This window comes from Meleagris gallopavo, chromosome 1 (assembly GCF_905368555.1).
Source record: "Meleagris gallopavo chromosome 1, MGAL_WU_HG_1.1, whole genome shotgun sequence".
Lineage (NCBI taxonomy): Eukaryota > Metazoa > Chordata > Aves > Galliformes > Phasianidae > Meleagris > Meleagris gallopavo.
The window spans coordinates 80,863,590-80,886,590 of record NC_139404.1 but is presented as its reverse complement, the minus strand read 5'-3'; the positions used below and the strand labels follow the sequence as shown (position 1 = coordinate 80,886,590).

Here is a 23,001-nt window from a genome sequence, read left to right as displayed (position 1 = left end):
CCTTCTCCTATTGCAATAAACTAGTCCATAACACTTCACTGTAGTATATGCTTTTACCTTGCTTTTCCTTTCATTCTGTCTGCCACAAAGGCAGAGCTACAGGACAAATTTAGGGGTGCATGATGAAAGAATGAGGAAAAAAAGGTTTTCATTGGGAATAGTTTGCACAAATAGAGTGAAAAAAATCTCCTGGCAGCAATTTAATTTTTAGCTTCTCATTTATCCACTCCACAATCCTTGCAAAATTTTAGGTCTCCTTATGCTTTTGATCCAAATCAGGATATGTGTGGAAAGAGTATATATGAAGGAGTCAGTCTATAGAAAAACTGATCCCCTGTGAAGACTGTCCAGACCTGGATGAGGACATGGTGTCATGGATCAAAGCTTGGGAAAAGGTTGTTGCTTTTTAGCTGATTGGTTTCCTGAAATAGGAGAAGGGAGAAGGAAGAATGAGGGAGGCGAGCAGAAGAGAACAAATGGCATATGGAAAAGGGGGGAAAGCCCTTATTGTCCTGCCCTGTTTTGCCCATCCCCAGCTCTTTGCATTTATCAGGATGATGGAGAATGACCCGGCTAGAGAGCTATTTTGACATAAAACATATACTGACCTGGAAAAGGATTGGGGAGTGTGGGTAAAACTCGTTCTAAGGGCGGAAAAAAAACAATAAGCAACATGCAGGAGAAAAGCCACTTTTCACACCAAGCAAGCAGCAGATACAAACCTGATTGAGTTGTCCATCCCCAAATTAGATGAGCTAGAATAGGTTGCATATATGGAGCATTTTTCTAGCAACACACCTAGTACACGTCTCCTGCGACTGGCAGTCAGAGAGAAGTCATTTGAAAAACTAAACAAATAATACAGCAGTAGAGATTAGGCACCTGCAGTGAGGTTAATTGGAATGAATGGGCCACATCTCCTCTCTAACTTTCAAGACCACTCATGTCATCATGTTACAGCTCCTCTTAGCTACACCCCTGGCTGGAAGCTAGCCTTTGGCAGCAGGGTGAGTTGTAGAGGTACTCCATGGGTAGTTACTGCCTCCACACAACCTTCTCCACAGTGGGTTTCTTGCCAGTGAGAGGTATCTTAAGGATGTGAACATTGGAATTGCCAGCCAGGTGAACCTGAATGGTATTCTGTTTCTTCTAGGCATCTGTCTTTGTAAAGGAACAGAGCTCTTGCAGATTCACCGATCTCTAGCAGCAAGCAGAGCCTGCTGTTTCAGTTATAGGGTTTTTACAGTGTGTCCTTGTTCTACATCACAGCAAGCTTCTGGTATACATCACTGCTGGCTTCACGCTTTGCTTCCTCCATGCCAGGATCTCAAAAGAATTGCACAGACACTGAGGGAAATCAGCGGAGACCTCAGTCTGAGGCTAGAAGGAGTGTTACTTCCATTTTACAGGTAGAGCAGGTGATGAAGAAAGCAAGGAAGCAGTCTGTCCAAGGTCAAATTCTGATCTGTTGGCAGTCAGGAACAGAACCATGAATATAAGCCTACCAGACCGGACTCTACTCTGATTTTACTCTGGCTCTACACTGGGTCTCTCTTCATCAACTACAGAGCTTGCTAGATGCCTTGTGCTGACTGAGGCACGCTCCTACTCAAGGGCTGACTGGGAGGCAGACATTTAGCTGCAGAAATATGTCACTATGCAAAAGCTAATAGGCCTGAGGCAATGAGTTGTCTCCTGGTTTATCTGTGAGGGTGTTGCTAAGATCACTGCTGATGTACATGCAGCTTGGCAGGATACAGCCATAGTCCACTGTTGCTCTCTGATCACCCCAATCCCAGCTCTTCAGAAGTCAGTGCTCTCTGTATAGCACTCCTGGTGCAAGGAGCTGGCTTCTGACTTGCTGGAGACCGCGGGGACCTGTGACACTACAGATCTCCTGCCTTCACAGTGGTAATGGAGCCATTGGAGTCCACAGTAGGGACAGGGGAGATTGTCTCTTGTGTAGAAAATACACAGCTAGCCTCGATCTCTGTGTTTATGTAGCACCAGGGGACTATTGTTCTGTGAAAGCAGGCTGTTGTGCTGACATGACTTCCTTGTTATTTAGTTTGGTTAAATAACTCAACTCCCCTTTACCTTCTTCCCGCACAGCAGGCTGCAGGCTGCACAGCATAAGCAGTTAAAGCAAAGCACTACGGCCTCATTATCACGCTGCTTTCTATTCAAGGACTCTCCCTCTGTTCCCTTTGCCTGCTGCGTGCAGCCTTTATTGCTCCACCCTGGCTCATTAGCAGTGTCTCAGCCTCGCTCCATCTGGCTGTCACCCTCACCACTTTCTTTCCTCTCCCAAGTCTCCGTGTTACTGACAGCCTGTGGGAATACACGGGGGATGCGCTGAGAGCCTCAGACTTTACTCCAAACCATAGCAAACACCACCACCACAAACAGATGCTCAGGCACAAGGCCTGTATTATGTACTATGACAACGGGTATGAGAGGGTGCCCACCAGCTAGCACTTGTACCAGGGTGCTAACAAGCAATGGCAGGTGAGAGGCAAGCGCCAGCTCTTCCAAGGAGCTTGCCTCTTGCTGGGATTAAAACTGCTGAACCAAACTGATAACTGTACCTGAAGCACTTTGAGAGGTGGTGGTGGGATGCTGCCTGCTGCCTGCATCTAATTGGCATGGGCCCTGCCAGGTGCTGCTTCACCTCTGCTTTCCTCACTTGCTGAAGGGCACTGAGGATGCAGCAGGGCTCCTGCTGAGGTGGCAGTCTCCTATAATTGAGACAATTTAGGCAGCAGGACTGCACTGAGGTGTGCAGTAGCGTGCTGTTGTCTCCTCCTTTATCATCAGGGATAAGCTGGCTCTGTAGGAGGCAGAAGTCAACTGGTCTGGAAGGACTTTCATTGGTTTTCTCTGCCTTGCATGATTGCGCCAGGTGCTGCAGCTGCTTCTGTGTGCCAGTGGATGTGTTTGCTCGCATATATCCATACATGTAAGCCTATGTATGCATATGCTTCTATGGCAGATATGCATCTGACATATACTTTTATATATAATTTATATATATACTCACATATGTGTACCACTGTACAGCATGAGCTAACATATAAATTGTGGCTTTTACATCTGTAGCTTTTCATAGCACTCTGTTGGCTTAATGGAACGAGAAGGAAACCCTCTCTCTTCATATATCTGAGGGAAAAAAACCTTTCCCTTTAGCTGTGGTGCTACTTCTCACTTTCTCTGTTCTGTGAGGCAGCCTGGCTTGACCTCTGTCAGGTCACCCTCGCACTCAGGAGTTCTACTGCCCATTTCCTTGGTCGCATGGCATTTTGTGCTAGGAGTTACCAGCCCTGTTCCCAGGCTCTGCAGAGCTGAACCCACCTCCAGCACAACATGGTGCTGCCTCCCAGCTCCTTTGTCCACATATATTTTTCACTCAGAGGGTGGTGACACACTGGAACAGGTTGCCCAAGGAGGTTGTGGATGCCCCATCCCTGGAAGCATTCAAGGCCAGGCTGGATGTGGCTCTGGGCAGCCTGGTCTGGTGGCTGGTGACCCTGCACATAGCAGGGGGGTTGAAACTAGATGATCGTTCTGATTCTTTTCAACCCAGAGCATTCTATGATTCTGTGATTCTGTATGGGCATGTCCCTCCCTCCTGCATGGGCTTTGGTGCTCCTTGAACCTTTCCCCGAACTAACTCAACTCCCTGCAACAAAAGAAAACATTTGGGAGCATTTAGAGGGTGGGTGGTAAAGCTCCCTTACGTTTTCACGAGTTGAGCTGCCTTGGTGTGTGGCCCACTGGTACCAGAGTATGGGAAATGACAAAAGCACGGGGCATAGAGCAGGGGGAATAAGAAGCAGGGAGGAGGGGATGACAGCAAGCTTCAGATCCACTGTATCATCAGACAGTACATATGTGTGCTGTCTGCAAACATATTCCAGATTGCTGTTGGAGACAGGACCCTGGGTAAGACAGACCTTTGGGCTGACCCAGTATAGCTATTTGTGTGTTGCTGTAAGCTCAGTCTCCAGGATCGAGGAGTATAAATCTCTTCACCTACAGCAGGCATTCCTGCTGCTACATCCTTTATGGAAGATCACTAGCTATCTATTCATACAGCTCTAGAAAGCTGCTTTTGTAATTTAATGCATCTTCTAACTATGGCATTGACATCTAAGGCACTTGGTCTCTCTGAGAGTTTTTAAATGCAGGCGGAGACTTCCTGGAATGGAAGACACCCATTTTTCTCTGTTGCTGAACTGTTCTTTCACATCCTTTTGCTAGCTCCCCATCTGCCCTCCACCTCAGACAAAGCTGCCAGTATCTCATTACTAACTTTCTGCTTGTTACTGCACTGCTGACCGCTGCTTTTTGTTGTTGTTGTGAGGGTTTTTTTTTTTACAGTGGGCCACTGTGTCTGCCTCTCTGCTGGGATGCTGCCCTACAGTGAGCTTGATCTCTATTTAAAAAAAAAATAAAAATCCTGGAAAAACACTCTGAGTATTTGAGTATGTACTATACCTTGAAAAAACTTGGTGCTGCTTTTCTTAATTTTTCTTCTGCTTGGATCTGTGGCTGGGATTGTACATTGCCAGTTATTTGAGATCAGTACAGCATTTTTTTCAGCTGGGCTTGTAGGTTTCTGGGGCCACTTCTTTATGAAGCTTGATTCCCTTCACTCACCTCCTCCCAGATTTTTTAACCTTAGGAATACCAACAGGAGTCTGCCTGAATTTAATGTTTTTCTCTCTTCCACACTAACTAGAAGGAGAATGGAGAGTTCCTGAAACAATATTACACAATTTTCACAATGGCTTTCTCCCTCCACAACACTGAATGCTGAAGAAATGGGAATTAACTAAGCAACAAAAATGAAAATTGGAAACAGTTTGAGGAAAATCATCCAATCTTTCTCACCTCCTGCACCTCCATTTTTCTGGCTCTTGTAAAGTTGCAACTTCACAAGTTCTCAAGTGTTTAGATAGCACTTGAGTTTTTACTGTAAAAATGATGAACAAAATCCAACAACTTGATAGAAGGAAAGTTACCTCAACGCACATCAAAAGGAGGCTAAAATAGCACTTCACTTTATTTCCTTGTTCAAGACATCTCTAACAGTTGCCACCTTTCCTCTCGGCATAGGTACTGGCAACTTTGCAAGATCTCAGCACTTTTCTTACAGGTTCTGCCACTGAATTCATGACCATGGGTAAACCACTTCTTCACTCTGTTTTTTAGTTTTCCTTCTGCAAAAAGTGCTAATAACACTCACCGATTTCTGAATAACTTGCGATGTTAAAATATTCATTGCCAGCAAATCCTTTGAGATCCTTTGAGGTGAAGCTCTCAAGTTGTGCAAAATGCTTTTCTAGCAAAACCAACCCCTGTCTAATATCACGTGTCCGTACATACATTATTGAATTTCATCTTATATTTTGTTTCAGTGATGTATTCAGCTCATCTGTGTAACAGGAACCAATAGAGAGAGCCAAATTTAGAATTCAACCACAAATAATGGATTCTAAACTTAGCATTATATTAATATCAGCAAGAACAAATCTCGAGTATCTGAAAACTGTGTTCCAGATTGCTGCTTGAGAATTTCATTTGAATCTCATGACAGTCACAAGATGAGGGTAAAAAGACCTTCAAAGTAGAAATTTGCTTTGTTTCCCTGACCAAATGCAGCAGGAAATCAAATATATGTACTTTTATGATAAATCTCTTCTTCACGAAAAAAAAATCCACAGAACGCACCCAAATTTTACAAGAATTCAAACTGCACTGTAATAATTCTAGTGATGTTAAACAAAGAATGCCAATGGATTTGTTCTTTTGCAGTACATCTGCTAAAAAACAAAAGCAAACCAAAACACTTTTTTTTTTCCCTGATACTTTGATTAATCTGACAACGCAACAGATACTACATTAGACCACCTCTCACACTAAGACAGATTTGCATAGTTTATTTTTGTTTCTGTTTAGAAGGTCATGCAGGTTGTGGCCTGAGTGCTTTAATTCAGTTTGAGATCAGCAGAAGAATACAACCCTATGTCACTTCTCGGTCTCTGGTCCATTTGTGTGAGTGGGTCATTCTGCTGCAGTCTATTTCTGGCAGCAATAGAAATGTGCAGTGAAAGCTGAGCCCAGGATTTGTGCCTTGAATACAGCACTGGGTTTTGAAAACACTACAGTGAATATACCCATGTGTGCATGGGTGGAAGGATAAGAATGGGGGCTTAACATAGGGCCAGGACAGAACCAGATGCAAAATTCAGAACCAGCAGGTAATTCTGTTTTGGAGTTTGTCATGGCCCCAGCTTCTTTCTTCTCATGTTTACTACGAAAACTTAGTAATTGAAAGGGAGCAATGAGATCCCAGAAAGTTGTTTCATATCTCACCTGCTGATTATCTTTTCCCCCATGTTCCTCAAGGTATACCCCCTTAAATCATTCTGTCTTATGCTACTTCCTTCCTTCCCTTTTTCTCCTGCTTTCAAACTCATTTCTCTTTTTCTTGACTCTCTTGTTCTCCTCAGGCTCAGTGGCTAGTTCTCTCCACCTCTCTGAATTACTTGTCATTTCTCAGCTGTCACAGCTCCTCCGAGCCTTGGCCTTTTCTCTGCTTATTAAAAGGGCTTTCACTCTGAGGGAGTTTTCAGTTCCAGTCTTAAAACAAACACATTTTGATTATTTTAACAAAGTCTGACTTTGGCAAATAAAGTCAATCAAAGGGCTTGACCTTAACTTTTTAATTTGGCTGCGTTTGTGTTTCACTCTGAGTATGGACATGTATGTGTCTGAAGCAGTCAGTTCTCAGCTAGAGGTTTTGTGAGGTTGACAAGCCGTGTTTTATGAACCAGTGATCCTGTGTGCTTACAACACAGCCTGGTTCTTTGTGAGAGTGACCTGGACCTCCCCTTGCCCTCTTCTATACTTACTGTAAAGGTATAGGCTGGCATTTGTGACTCCCAGCTTGTTGGCAGCCACACAGGTGTAGTTCCCATAGTGCTCCTCAGTGACGTTGGCCACCATCAGCAGAGACTGGCTCCCCGTGCTCTTTATCTCCAGACCGTTGGCACTGTTTATCCTGGGAAGATAGGAGAAGAGGAGTGCAGTGCAGTGGCCATTGTGTATTGGAGAGGAAATCAACACCCTTCAGACCAGCTGGTAGGTGAGGATGGAGGCAGGCAGTGAGGAGACGTGAGAAGAGGCCAGAAAAGGCATGGATGGGAAGCAGGAGGAGTCAATGAAAGGAAAAAGGAGTGCAGCAGAGAGGAGTGCCACTGGTGAAACAATGGAGAAGAAAGAAAAGCTGAGGGAAAAGGAGGAATCCTTTATTCAGTACTGGCTTATACTGGGAAATGAAGTTACTATAACCAACTGAGGGCTAGTTCATACTTGGAACAAGGATTTTTAGTGAAACACACCAATTAATATGTTTTAATATGAGCATTTACAAAAGCCAGGCCACCCCTGAGCCTGCAGACGTGGGTCAGCCTAAAAACTAAATAATAACACTACCTTCTAAATGCTCTAATGTAACACTAATGTAAATGTTCAGGTATAAGGAACAGATCCTTTTTCTCATTTTCTCCCCACGTGCAAACCTTGGTGGCTCAGATCCCAGAGATGGAGGAATCTTATACCTCTCCCAGAAGGAGACAGCTAGATTGAAGTTACCTACTTGGAGACCAACACTATTTTTTTTATCACGATCTATTTAACACATGAACACTGGAAGAAAGGAAGCACTACTAATGTCTTAATTGTGAATTGCTCCTTTACTGACTTAAAAGCAGGAGCTTCATCCTTAGCACTCCCTTCAGCATCTCTGGTTTAGAGAAGGACTGCCTTTTCCAGTCCCAACCACACTGCCTCTGCCTGGGCTGAAGGGACAGTCTTGACTTAGATGGCTCACAGGGAATAATTTGCTTGAGAAGAACTGAGGATGACAGCTGATTGTCTAAGAATGCCCTACTGAGTGGACTGAAATAGAGAGAAAGGAAAAGGAAAGCTAATGGTCTTACCTGGTATCATCCCTGTACCACTCAAAGTCAGGCGTGGGCACTGCTGATGCCTCACAGCGGAGTAAGGCTTGTCGTCCCGTGGCTGCCTCATTGCTCTTGGACTCTGTGATGGTGGGAGGGTCTGCAGGAAGGAAACACTGGGTAACTCACAACTTTCAGATGGATGGAAAAAAAGTAGAACTGCTTCAGGAACTGGCTTCCTTATGCAAACCATTGGGGCTGGTGGAGGACTATATCAGCCGTATGCTGGGCCACATCCAGCCCCGGCTCCTCTGAAAAATATCTGCTCTTTGAACTCCTCTAATAACTATACCAGCATTACTCCTTACGTGTGCTTCTCTTCAGTGGCACTGAATAAAGCTCTGTCATAATTGCACAGGCATATGCAGGTAAAGTTGAGGTTAATGATAGACTCCTGTAATTCATGAATATTTACCTGTGGATCTCTAGTTCACATGGCCTTATCAGAGAGAAGATGATGAGAGAAAGACTTTATCAATGGTAAGGAAGAAAGCAGAAGCAAAAGAAAGAAAGCAGGAATTTAGCACTAGCATAAAAAATAATTTCCTTTGCATCCAATGTCAAAACTATAATAAGAAAGGAAAGGTTGGTCTCTTCTCCCAGGTAACTAGTGATAGGATGAGAGGTATCACTTTAAGTTGAGCTAGGGGAGGTTCTGATTGGATTTCAAGAAGAATTTCTTCTCCAAAAGAATAGTGAAGCACTGAATCTAACTGCCCAAGGAGGTGGTGCAGTCACCGTCCCTGGTGTTCATGAAACATGTAGATATGGCACTTAGGGACATGCTTAGGGAGCATGGTAGTGACAGTGGACTGGATGATCTTTGAGGTCTTTTCCAGCCTTAGTGATTCTATGTTTCTTTGTTTCTACCAGGAGGTGGTGGAGTCACCATTCAAGTACCGTGTAGATACTGAGGGACACCCTTAGTGCGCATGGTGGTGATGGGTTAATGGTTGGACTTGATGGTCTTAGAAGTTTTTTCTTCCAACCTTAATGATTCCATGATCCTATGATCAGTGTGCACTGCTGGAGATGGGACTCAGTGCTGGCTGAAGTACCGGGCAGAGTACCAGCAGCTTCACACTCAGCCCTGTGTTCAAAATGACAAGACTGACCAATGAAAAGGCCGGATTATTTCCACCTGGCTGCTGGGAGGGAGTAGGCACCTTGTCTGCCATCACCAGTGCTCAGGGACTCTTGAGCCAGCTGCCATGCTGAGGCTCAGGCCACCACAAAGCACCCTGCCTGTGCACGGAGCACAGCTCTGTTACCTATGTCCGTCCTGGCACAGGAAGGCCAAAAAAATAATCAAAATGAATCGTGGCTGTCAAATAAAAAAAATAGCGCTGTCTGGAAAACGTACTGAGAGAAGTTTGTTGTGAGCGCATTAGCCAGCTCAATGTGATCCCTTTCCTGACCTTAATCGGGATTTTATGCAGGGCTTTAGGGATATTGCAGTGCGCCCTCTAACATCATAAATATTAATAAGTGTACAGAAATAGGATCCTGCATTCAAAGGCTGCGGGTTCACGTAAATATTTTAATTCGGGAAGGAGGAGGGGTAATAAAAGGATAGCGAAGGTGATTTTTTAAGCCTCCTTCTCCAATTTTTTGTTCAAGCCGTGTACCCTGCTGTCTGCTGTGAAAAAAGCCTTTTCCACTTCACTGAACCCAGCGCATGCGATGAGTCATGCAATGAACAGAACCTTTCTGTGGGCCCAGAAAATGCAGCCGCTCCGTGTTTGGCCTACGCTGCTGGGGCAGCCAGGAGTGGGCTCCCTTCACTGCTCTCCCTCCTCGCTTCCTCAGGCCTCAGTTTCCGATCTGCAATGTGCCAGGGCCATTATTCAAGAAGCCTGAAGGTGGTGGTGTGAGACCGAAGCAGAGAGATGCTTCTTTCTCCTGCAGTAGGCTGACAACCTGCCCGCTGCTCAGCCTCAGAGAGAGATGAGGTGATAAGAAATGGCCAGGGAGCTCCTCACTTGGGATAGGTCCCATTTTTCAATCTTACTGTGATTTTCATCGCTTCTACTGCATGTGTAGCTTAAGAAAGCAAGATAAAGAAAGAAGTATGCAAATATCTGGATTTCATCCCCCAAACAGGACCGATTTTTTTTTTTTCTGTGAGTCTCATGACCTCTTTGAATCTATCCCTGTGCTTGGCAACAAAAGGTCCTGCAGGAAATGATCACTTCCTCACATTGCACATTAGGCCATGTACTAATACTGCAGTGCTGCATCAGATCTTATTTTCATATACCATGATAGTAAAAGGATCTTACTCTAGCGCTCCAGTAACTAAGAGTTGAAACAAAGTCAAAATTGTATATAGACTTTATCCAACCATGCTAAATACAGCACTGAAATTATGTTTTATAGAAATATCTGAAAATACTAATTGCTTTTAATGGAATGTCTCGGGTTTATAAGCTCAGTTGTTTTTGACCAAAAAAAAAAACAAAACCAAAAAACCAAAAAACACCGAAAAACCTACAAACAACAAAGTAAACTACACATTTCACATATAAAACAAAAGCTTTAGTTCATTAAATCTGCTACTGCAGTTTCACACTAGTGGTTAAGCCTGCCCATGTAGCAGCCTTTACTAAACTCCCACCATCCAATTTTCATAGAATCATAGAATGGTTTGGGTTGGAAGATGATCTAGTTCCAAACCCCCTGCTAAAAGCAGGAACACCTAATTCCCCCCGAAGTTGTCTGGATTGCAAAGATGCTGCAGGGACCTCAAAAGCAATGCCTGCAACCTTGATTTCTAAAGCAAGGCAGAAAAGTTGACTTGATGTGATGGCTCAGAGGGAAAGGAAGAGCAAGAATGGCACAAAGATGTCCTAAAACCACATGTGGTGGGAAATGAGATAGGGATGGGCGAAGCCACTTGTTGCTGCCAGGTCTGCCCCTACCAACTCCCAGGGGGTGCTACCTATGAATCAAGGGCACGTGTACACACCCTGACTCATGCCTGTAACCACCTGAATTGCAGCTGAAGTTAGTGCTCCGGTGAGTCACCGGAGAAGAAGGTCAGGAGAGGGTGTATGTCTCATTCATCCATCCTTGCTGCAGAGCTATTACGTCTCCAGTCAGGGAAAAGAGCAGGCAGGTGCTATCAAATAACTAGTGCCAAACATGAGCCATACACATGGGGGTGGCCATACACACATACAAGGTTATAGGAATGAAGGCGGTCTGACATATCTTATGTCACTGCAAGAGCACACCTGGAGGATGAGGTGGACCAGCCCTCTGTGTGTGCATGGGCAAAGTGGTCCATGCCCTGCTCAGCAGAGCATCACCCAGAGAGGATTCACGGGAGCTGGAGTGGGATGTAAGCCACAGGGCACTACCACTGAGTGCTCTGAGATGGATAGCAGGCCCCTTTCGCCAAACACTTTTCTGTACTGCATTGATGCACAGAAGGCTTTTTTTTTCACATGACCTGAAACTAGCTTAAAAGTCATGTTCTGCCTCCTCTCACTAAGAGTGCCTCTACCATGCATTCCCTCAGGTCACTGGGGCATGATGCCCATGTAAGCGCAGCCGAGTCAAATGGATGCTTGCTCTGAGCTGGCCTGGACCTTATCTATTCTTGCTGAAGCTGCTCTTTATTATGCTGTTATCTCAAATATCAGTGAGTAAAAACATGGCATGGCCAGAACTTCTGAGGGGAGAGAGAGGGGCAACAGATTGAAACTTCTTGTGAGGCCCCATCTGGAGTACTGTATCCAGGCCTGAGGCTCCCAGTCCAGGAAGGACGTGGAGCTCTTGGAGTGGGTCCAGAGGAGGGCCATTAAGATAATCAGAGAGCTGGAGCACCTCTCCTATGAGGAAAGGTTGAGGGAACTGGGATTGTTTAGCTTGGAGAAGAGAAGGCTCCGGGGAGAGCCTTCCAAGTGTGGCCTTCCAATACTTGAAGGTAACATATAAACAGGAGGGGGTATGACTGTTTACAAGGGTGGATAGTAATAAGACAAGAGGGAATGGTTTTAAACTGAGACAAGGGAGATTTAGGTTAGACATAAGGAAGAAGTTTTTCACTCAGAGGGTGGTGACACACTGGAACAGGTTGCCCAAGAAGATTGTGGATGCCCCATCCCTGGAGGCATTCAAGGCCAGGCTGGATGTGGCTCTGGGCAGCCTGGTCTGGTGGTTGGTGACCCTGCACATGGCAGGAGGGTTGAAACTAGATGATCGTTATGGTCCTTTTCAACTCAGGCCATTCTATGATGATTCTTCTCTCTTTTTTTCTCTCCTTTTCTTACATATTTTGATATTTAAAGAACAAACTCCATCCTATGGTAAGCGCCTTATAGCTCCCCCCCATTTCAGATCCTTTAATATGGACCTGAAGGGCATCTCCATTTACCCCACAGCCACCCTTGCCCGTGGGCAAGGATTGCTTTCCTGCGAGGTACTCACAGTTCACAGTGACCCGGACTTGCTTGACATCTGCTGAAGCGACCTCGTTGGCAGCTTTGCACTCATACTTGCCCGACTGCTCTCGTGTGATCCCCAAGATCTCCAGGTACTCCTCCTCACCTTCAAACTCCTTTCCTGCAGAACAGAAAAATACAGGTGATGGCTCTCTGGTAGGCATACAGACTGGGGAAGCCTTCTGCTTAATTGCTATGGAGGAACAATCACAACAGCTATTCTGCAAATAAACAACAGCCACTGAGGGAGCTATTTCGAGGTTATTTCAGACGCCGTATCAGCAAGATATTTGCATTTCATTTAGTTATTGAAAACTCAGGTCCAGGAAATTGGGAAGGAAGCACAAGTGGTAGTACAGTGTTGCACAGGCTGCCCAATAGACACAATCTCCATCATGTGAGGCTGGACTGAGTTCTGTGGTATGACTGAGAGAAGTCAGCCTGCTGATGTGCTTGACCAGAGGTGGCTGGCTCCCCAGATATGCTGGTGCACTGTCAGCAGCCCTTTCATCACTGCCAAACTGGGAAAAATGTTTTTTTGCCTCTCAGAGCAGCTGCCACCCTGAAGAGCCATCGATCAGACCATGCTACATACAGTTAAACGCATCCAAACTGAGAAATAAAGTGTCATTTGATCCGTAGAGCCCAATAATCATTACGAATCCCCATCTACGGTACATGAAATGACACATTTAAGCTGTGCTGCCTCACTAGGACAGCTCTGAAAGCTGTGACTCGAGAATCAGGACAGATTTCCCCTCCTACCCCCCCAAAGAAAACATCAACACAACAACGACACTCTTTCAGGCTTCTAGGAGAGCAGTCAGATTTTCCAGTGAAACTCTGCCCAGGAGACAATGTCTGCTCAAAGGGTGCTGAGCACTTCTGAAATTGTGCCCACTTCCCATTAGTTTGACGGAGCTCAGCCAAGGCCCGGAGGACGGGGCTGTTCCTTGGCTCCGCAGCACTGATTTAAGCCCCTCTTCGGAGCTCAAGTCCCCTATAGCCACCTGCAACAAATCCTACTACACAGACACTTGGCTGCTGCAGTATATAAGCCTGGGCAAGCTGGGTGCACCACACACACAGAGCGATTTGACTTCTGCACTAGAGACAGGAACTTGAGCAACTTCAGAATCTGCTCAGAAATCTGTCCGTCACACCATTATTTCTGCCCTTTTCTTTTTTCCAGGCAATTTTCAGAACCGTTCTAAGGGAAAACCATCCCCTGTCATGGAGACACAGCACATGCATCTTTTAAGCCCATAGAAAGACAAGCTTTGCCCTTTCTTTCAGTGATCCCTCCTCCAACTCCTACCAGATGTTCAGATGAGTGGATACCTCATTGGTACATCTCAAATTTCCAACTGCTCTGATGCAGGTTTTCTCATTCCTAGCAGTCAGCTGAGATGCCTTACGATGACAGAATCATAGAATCACCAAGTTTGGAAAAGACCTACAAGATCATCCAATTCAACCATCCACCTATCACCAATATTTCCCCACTAAACCATGTTACTTAGTACAGCATCTAAACCTGCATGTCTTTCTGCATGGCAACATATATTTTACAAGGCAATCCATTGGCAAAGCCCTGCCAGTGCACTGAGACACTGCTTCAATTTTATGCTGGTGCTTATGGACAGCCAGGGCAAAGTTCCTGGAGGAAGAGGTAGGGCAGGATTTGCATAGGTATTTTTCAGTAGGGTAACTCATGAATAAGTCTGAGAATATTAACTCCTGTAGGAGCAGGGCTAGGCCAGTCCTGGTATGGGAAGGAGCTTCAGTGCCTATCAAGCCCATTCCCACACTTCAGCATGACACAAGGGTTGTTTCCTGGTGATGGCCGTGCCCTGCCCTCCAGTGATAAGCTCCCCAGTCTCTCCAGACAGACTGTTCCTGTCCTCGCTGCTGAAACCATTTCACTGCAGCCTGACCAAGTCTTCCTTGCTGCAATTTAAGGCTATTATTTTTGTCTTTGCCACTATAGACAAAAAGAACAAATAAATCATTCCCTCCTTCTCTGCAATAGCCTTTTATCAACTTTAAATCACTTATGTTCTTCCCTTGATTGTCACCAGGTTTTTTTTTTGGCTGAATAGTGCCAGGTCTTTCAACCTTTCTCTATAGGTGAGGTTTTGTAGACCTTGATCATTCCTGCTCTTTCCGTTTAGATCTCTCTGACAGCACCCTAACTGTACACAGCATTTCAGATACGAAACATTGCCACAGCTGAACACGGGCAGAGGATTGCAACACTTCTGCACTGTGGTGCTGTTTGTATAGCCAATACATCTGGTGTGTTTTTGCCATAGCATGAATCATTTTTGGTTGGGAGGCTGGGATCTCCTCTAATTCCCACATCATCTTCTAACACGCTGCTGCCTGCTAATAATGCTCTTTGAAAATGCCACCCTCAGTCCGAGCTGACAACCACCGCTCTACTCCTCTCACAGCAGCACTCCCAGTTGGTAGGTCAGCCAGTTGACTGGAAAGTTAATTGGACATCCAGGAAAGACTTACAGGGAAAAGGTTAAAACATAATTTGCCTCTGCTTTGCAAATCATTTGCTCTGCAGTTCTGCCTTGTTTATATACAGGGCTCATTCCAAGTGGGACTTGCTTCTCCTGCAATTTGCCCTTGTCACAAGACTGTCACTGTAATGAAAAAAGGGTTGAGGGTGACTTACCAGCTCTAATGGAGTGGCACCCTCATTAGGGGTGCTGCTAAGTCTGTCTATCAGAGCACTGCATCATAGGGGCTCCAGAAAGTATCCTAAGAAGTGCACAATTTCCTAAGTGAAGATATTTTTCAGCTCCTCTCTGATGTATACACATGCACTTAAAACCATGTGCTGTGTCCAGCAGAAGGGCTTCCAGCACCAATGGAAGCTGCAGCCCTTCCCAGCAGGTGATTCACATGAGGACTGCTGCTTTGCCCAGTGGAGCTCTACCAGCATGTGTGAAAGGGAGGCTTCTGTGTAAAAGGGAAGCTGAAGATACCACCAAGCCTACTTAGCTCCTCATTCCTCTGCCCTAGGATGCAGATATGAGCATACCACTTCAGGAGAAGTTTCTGTGACAGGCTGTCTGAAACAGTAGTGGTGGTATCACTGATCCTGTCCCTGCAGCAGTGATCTGTTTCAATCCTGGGCATCAACATTTTCCTATAACAACTCGGTTAATCCCCATTGAAAGTAGGACCCCTTTGCTTGCAGCCCTGTCTCCCTAGAGTACATTAACCATTCCTAACAAAGAGCATTTATATAAAATTGAGGTGTCATAGTACGCATCAGAGAGAGAAAAAAGATATATCACGGTGTGTTAGAAAAATGTCAGGTTGTGATATCTTGCACAGAGCTGTAGAGATGTTTTCACTAATTCACCTTGGCAGCCAGATTAGGTGAGTCATATTAACTCTAACCTCCAAGGCAAAGTGAGGCGGGGGGAACAGAAACACAGCTCCATACACAGAGCAAATTTACAAATGTTTCGGCACAGAAGCCAGCTTTGGCAGGGAAATGATGGTTGTCACAATGCAGTTTATCAAAGCGGGGAGGGAGAAGGTTGGGGCACTGCTCTCTGGTGCATACAACAAAGAACATACTCTGTTAGGTGAAGAGCGGGACTGCCAGCTCATGGCAAGAGAGCTGCTCTGTTCTCCACTAACAGAAAACATCTGCCTTAAGTGCACTGCCCAGGGGAACAATCCTGGCCTCACTGCCAAAACCGTCCTTGCTCACAAGGGCTGTCCCCCATCTGTATTGTCTTTTTTGGGGCAACTCCTTTGCTGTGAGGGGCCTTCTGTGTGTCCCCTCTACCTGCCTGCCTCAGCCACATTTCATATCCCCTGGGTTCATAAATTAAATCATGAACCCTAACAGCAAACCAGCCCTGCAGTGCCAGCCTACTGGCAAGAAGCATCCTTCTCCCCAGCCCATGGATGTGCCCTCACAGAAGCCCCCACAGAAGCCCCTCTGCATATTATCCCCCATTGATGTGCACACCTGCCTATGTTCTCATCCATGCTGCCAAATCACACTGTGCATGCAGAAATACAGACTTGAACCTTCCCCATGTGTTTATGGACATTTTAGAAATGGGTGCTCTTGCAGAGGTGGCAGCCATGATGTATGCCATCCTCTCCTTTTTGTGCCTCCAACACTGGGCTCCTCCCTGTGCAGAAATTTCCTCAGTGCAATTCTTTTTTTAATTCCGTTGTGTTCTTCTATTAAACTGAAGCTCAAGCTCCATGAAAGTTTGCATTTGGTATGTGCAAAAAGAGATCAGATGCTCTTCCTCTTTGTGTTTCTTCCAAGCCTCTTTGTAGTTGTGAAGAGGGGAGAGCAGAAGGGGCTATGTGTCCTGGCTGGGCTCTCCTCTGCCTAAAACAAGATGCAAGGGGATGAAAAAGGAGTGCAAATCAATAAATGCCATTTGAAGTGGTGTATTTTGTGTGTAGCGACTTCCAATGCTGAAGTTTTTATTCCCTCTGCACTGTCCATTTACTGTTGAAGGTCTTGCCCTCTTAACTTTCCTTCTTCCCTCTGCAACTTGTATTCCCTAGAAATAGACTTCTAAAAGACAAAAATAGCCACAGGAGACTTAGACGTCATTTTCTTGTTTTACATCTAGCTGGGAGTTGTTTTTTTTTTTAATTCAAAACTTTGAAGTTTTCGTTTATCAGCCTCCGTCTCCTCACCCATCACAGATTCCAATGAGCTTGGCAATTTTTCTGTCCCTTAGCTGAAGAAGCTTGTTTTTAGCAAAGAGATCAGTGGAGAGCAGCAGATGGTAGATGAGCAAAGGGACCGCCGGTGCTACAATGCTACGACAAGGAGGGAAGGTAGAAAAATGAGCATGGCACAGGATACGGAGAAAAATAGATGGAGAAAATGAAAGATAATAGAGAGGGAACAAAGAGAGGGACAGAAGCTGAAGCTGGGAGAGGGAAATGGAAACAAAGTGAGATTCTTCAGGGATTGAGAAAAAAAGAAAATGGTGGCAAGCTACAGACACAGAGAAGTGCATTGAGCCAAGGAGTGAGACAGAAAGGCAGGAAGAGAGATGGTGGCAAACAGAGATGCACGGTGCACAGAGGCACAGGCTGCCATGGAGTCGCCACTGCCAGAGGGACAGGAAGAGAGGGATCAGATGTAATAAGGCAATAATTACTTTGTTCAGGGAGCAAAGCACAGCAGGTATTTATTGCTCAAGCTGGCCTCATGCCTCCCATGCCCTTAGGTCTGTAGCTATTACACATAAACCAAAAAACTAGTGCAGTGCCAGTGAGAGCTCTGGCCAATCTCTGGTTCCATGGATGCGAATGAGTCAAATCAGGAGGAAATACCCTGACATGACTTTTCCTGGTGCTCGTGGGACCTTGCTCAAAAGCGATCCCATTTTCTCCTTATGTGCAGAGCTGGCTGCTGTGCCTTTCCAGCCACAGACTGTGCCCCAACAGCTCAGAAAGCCTGCACACCTCATGAGGACCCTCCTCCAAACCCTACGCACCTAGCGTGCACGTACAACAGCTCTGGATGAAAGCAGCCTCTGTCTCCAAATTCCTGCTCTCCCTTTTCATAAGTGACCACTAAAGGTCGTCTCATGCACATACCACTGGGTATGGGCACAGAGCAGGTGTGCAAGAGACCACTATGTCTCAATAACTGAGTACATTTTTTTCTGTTCAAAACTCACATGTGGACAAACAAAAGGAAATCTCTTTCTGAAATACCAAACTTTGGTTTTGTTGAATCAGAAAAAGGTATTTCATTCTGCCTCAGCTTGAGATGTCCATCTCTTTTCTTCTTTTTTTTTTTCTTTTCCCCACATACCATGACTTATTGAATTGGACCCAAGTTTGCTAACACTTTTTTAATGAACAGAAACAGCATTTTTTTTATAGCTAAATTGCTCTTGCACAAAACTTGGCCGTGATGCCAATGTATAAAGTAAATTATCAGCTACAAGGTAAATTAAGTCATCTAATGTCACAGCTTTAGTATTATGCTCCCTAAATGTTGCATGCTGCGATGTGAGTTATGTTAGGACAGTGCTAAGAAACATCAAGTACTAATCCCACTGCCAAGAAAATGACATACAAACACGAACAAACCAATAGCTGCACTGTTCCTCCATCCCCAAAATTGGAGGTTACTTTACAATGTGAAGCAGATATCATAATCAGCTAGAGGAATCCCTGCGATGACACCAGATGCTTGAATAAAACCATGCATTGGAAGGGAAAGGTAGAGAAGACCTTGGGGCTGAGGGGACTGTGCTGGAGCAGCTAATAAAAAGCTGGTTGAAAGCGGGAGGTCCAACAAGGAATGCCACTGCTGGCCCAGCAGCCCGAGTTTGGGAGTTATGTGATGTGCAGTCATGGACGGTAGCACAGCTGGGGTTTGTTGCCCACTGTGTTAAGCACAGGAAGGCTTGCTGCATGGGACTGGGGTTTTCTGCATGCCATCGAGACCAACGAAAGGTAATTAAAATGCAACAGAAAGCAGCCAATCACTACTGTCTCCAGTGGCTGGGTCACCTGGTTCCCTCTCGTCTGGCCTCTTCTATTCCTTCCCCTACAAGTTTTTCTGTCTTGGACAAAGCACTTGTGCTATCATTGTTAAGCAGTTTGAAGACAAATTTGACAAGTTCTTCCCTATGGACCCAAGGCCAAAGAAAAGATAACAGCAAGAAGTCCATTCTGGGACATTTTCCACAAAGCACAGCTGAACCAGATTGCTTCTATCCTGCCAGCAGAGAGCAGGGACGGACTACAATGTCCCCACTTTAATTCCATAAACCCTTATGTCAGGCCTAGAACTTTGGGAAACCTCATGTGATGGTGCTCAGTGGTACTGGTTGTGCCAGTCTGCCAGTGTAAGAACTACAGGGTTGGTCTGTGCTTGGTGGCATCTTTAAATATCCTTCTTATGTTCTTTACAAGAGTCCTGTGTCCTGTGTAGAGCAAGACATGCTCAATATACTATTGTGCAAGAATCAAGCTGCGTGCTTTCGTTGGTATCCACAAAAATGTTTCCCTGTTTTTAAATGCGAGTTCATTGCCTTCTGTGTTACGCACACTTGCACTTTTTGAGAAGAAGGGGTAAGAATGAACCCAGAACTTCAACATAACAAACATTATAAGAAATATAAAAAATAAAAATAACACAAAGATTCAGTGTAGCTCACGGAATTCCATGCTTATATGTTCAGAACATGAAAAAGGCCTAAGAAGGCCTAAGTCTGTCCCAGATTTACTTGAAATGGGAAACAGCATTAACTCAGAAGCTTACATATTTTGCTGTTCTTTCTCTGCAAGCCGGAGTGAATCATTTCACGGACGGATCACACAGTCCCTGAATCTCATGTGCTTTTGCAAGATTGCAATTCCTGTAGCTCATCGCTGTTTTCAGTGAGGCTACTCTGAACACAGAGTTCACAGCTAAAACGTAAAGACCAGGGATTTCCGTATCAGCCTGGATCTTTCCGCTGATCTTTTACACAGCTATAGTTTTCAACTGTAGAAATGGGGTCAAAGAGTTAAGCCACCCCTCAGCAAGATTTACCCTTTCAAAAACACGTCAGTGTGTTGTGATGCCTGGCGCCAATATTTGTATTAGTGGATTAGCTCCTTGAAAAATCATTTTGTTTGCTTTCCTGTTGGCCACTCTCCCTGCTGCAATGTTTCTCAATTAGGTCCAGCACAGAGACTGCCTGACACCATCACCATACCTGTCATTCATGAAAGGAGCAAGGGGACTATTCTCTAGGGGACATGGGGGATTGGAAGCTGAGGCTGGGTGGCTGCTCTTAACACAGAGTGTGCACGAAGCACTGCCAGGTATCAAAACAATGATCACAGAAGATTCGAGCAGGTTGGAGTGCGCTGCTAAGATAACTGCCTGGGCTCGTACACAGCAGGAACTTCAGATCAGTTGGGCTGGCTCCTGTGATATTATCATCTGAGTTATCTGCTGTTGATTCATAGTGATACTGGTCCAGATAAATGACTGCCTCAGCACAAGGTATGTAATTCCTATGCTATTAAACACGCCCTTGCTTTACAAAGAACAGGGAGTCTCTCTCTCTCCCTCAAACCAGCAAGGCTGACTGCGAAGGAGGAGGAAGGCTTTTGCTCATCTTGCAGATTATACAATTGCGCAGGGGAGGCAAGCAGTGAGGAAATACAGGCCCTGATTTTGAGCTCTTCAGCTCCCAGATGCTGCTCCTGCAGTTGCAAGTGCAGCTGCTGGTCATCAGCTCTACTGAAAATCATAGCTACGAGTTAGATCCTCTCCCATCAGGAAAGTGGGAGATCAGAAAGGGAGAAAGCAGAAGATGATAAGTAGAAGAAACAGTTTCAAAACACCTTCCCATTTCTTCCACGTTACCTTGAGAGACTACAAGAAAGTCTGAGAAAAAAAAAAGATATTTCATTGCCTTTGTCCCAATGCTCTTTCTTTCCATGATGCTTACAGAAAACTTCAACAACTGTACTGGATACAGGGTATAGAAGGCAGACCAAAAAAACTGACCGAGAGAGCATGAGAAACCTTCATTTTATGTGCCAGACTCATTGGCTCCTTTCTGCAACCTTCCTGAAGAGAAAGGTGTTTTATTAGCACAAGAGTTTTACCATAGCTGAAATAGCAGTTATTCTAATTAAACCAACACAGAGCAGGACACCTTAATCACTGGCACGATTTCATCTTCCTCGAGGAGAGAAGGGAAGAGGAATCACACCTGATAGGTGAGAGGGAAGAAGGGAAAATGTGCTGATTCTTCAATTTAGAGCACTAAGGGATCTCTCATCTCTGTAAAGATTAATGTAAGCTTCTGATGACATGTTTTATTAAATGGTTATATAATAATTAATGCTTGAAAACAAGGTTTCCAAAAGCTTCTAAATGCTTTAACAGAACAAGACCCAGCAGCTTTTGATGGCATTTGTGCTTGCAAGTCACTCAGGTGCACTGGAAAATGTCACCTTTGCTCCCCTATTCAAATCAGCACCTCATTTACTCCATCAGCACGACCTTGTGAGGCTACGTGGAAGCAACCAGGGACAGGGGTGAAAACCCTGAGACCTCCAGGGAGAGGGCCCATGTCCCCTCAACCTTGGGCAGAGGGAGGAGGGATTGACAGCACACGGCCTGAGTGAGAAATCCATCAGCTGCTGAGCAAGTACCCAGACACCAAGGACACCTGAGGAAATAACAGCACGATAATTCCCTTCCCGACTTCCAAAGCTTACAATGGGGAGGCCCATCCGTCCCTGAGATGAGGCATGGCAACAGGCTAGGTAGAAATGCTGCTGGCAAGCTGGGAGGCCAGTGGGCCAAAGCTTAATAGGAAAACAGCAGTGATTTGTCTCCACCACTATTTATGTTTCAAGCACATGACAGGCTGTCAGTGGAAGTGAGTGCTGCTAAATTTACTGCTTCTAGTATCTTGGCCACAGTTGCATACTTGACAAGTCACTTCATTTGAAGGGCTAGGTGCTGGGCCAGACCTTCATCCCCCTTGCTCCTCTTCAGCAAAAGCCACAGCTATCTGCATTTGTGAATACCCTCCCCCTCGGGGTCTATATTAGCAGGATATGAGCTTCCCTACACATTCATTTTTAACCCTGACATTTGCTGGTCTTGTTCTGAATGCAGCCATGTTGGAGCTTAGTAAAAGAGCTGAGCAGTAAGAGAAAGTGAGTAAAACTGCGTATATGCATGGGTACATGAATGGGGGAAAGTATGCATGGAAGCCGGGACTGAAAGCATGGCAGAGCATTCACATGATGAGGTGCGCAAGGGAAGACTGGCAGGCAGGAAAACAAACACAGGAGATGCTTGCAATCTTGCCTGGGTACAGGAGAGCTTCCTCTGCTTCCTCTCTAGTTTGGAGAACTGCCTTCACTGTCCCAAGGGCTGCACTGTGCCTGCCTCTACACAGCTATGTGCTCGCCCAAGAAAAAGCACCATTTTGGCAGATGTGACCGGAAAAGGGCTCCATTTCTTCATGGGAACATTTCAGGGCTGATCCCTCTTACCTAGGCCGCAGTCCAGGTGTGGCCCATCTCATGTCAGTGGGGCTATTTCCAGAGCCTCTCACAAAGCCTGAGTTCAGCCCACGGCAACAGAACTGAGCACTGCCCTTCCACACTCCTCAGGCATTTGCTCTGGCCCCTGCTGCAGCAAGGGGATGACACTGAGAGGTGGGAAAGGTGGGAAGCTGTTCTGTGCTAGTGCTGTGCTCAGATGAGTTCTGGACCCAGGTAGACACCACTCCTGCATGGCCTCCTAGCAGGACAAAGGTCTGTCATGCTTCCTTCTAGCTTCTTTTCTCCTCACAGTACTACAAACACCTTGTTGAAGAGCACTGGTCTTAAACATTTTGAAGCTGTTCTCTGCTTTACAAAGCTGTGCAGCTCTGTCTCCCCATTTGCCCACAGATATCAAGACTAAGTTGTCAGGGATATGGTAACATGAAAGACAGCCACAGTGGAGTGGGCACATCCCACGGAACTGC

The 23,001-nt window shown here is 45.5% G+C and overlaps 1 protein-coding gene across 3 annotated transcripts in view; it reads right to left on the bottom strand.

Moving 5' to 3' along the window:
- The window catches only part of LSAMP (limbic system associated membrane protein), a 977,871-nt gene that overhangs the window by 18,494 nt on the left and 936,376 nt on the right, over positions 1-23,001 (bottom strand). For 2 of the 3 annotated variants that reach the window (XM_019618792.3, XM_010719331.4), the window contains 4 exons: positions 12,462-12,596; positions 8,007-8,127; positions 6,918-7,066; positions 609-644 (listed from right to left, as the gene is read on the bottom strand). In XM_019618792.3, coding sequence (XP_019474337.1) covers positions 609-644; positions 6,918-7,066; positions 8,007-8,127; positions 12,462-12,596 — 441 coding nt within the window. The remainder of the gene's footprint in view (positions 1-608; positions 645-6,917; positions 7,067-8,006; positions 8,128-12,461; positions 12,597-23,001) is intronic. The other variant, XM_010719339.4, reaches the window with a different exon arrangement.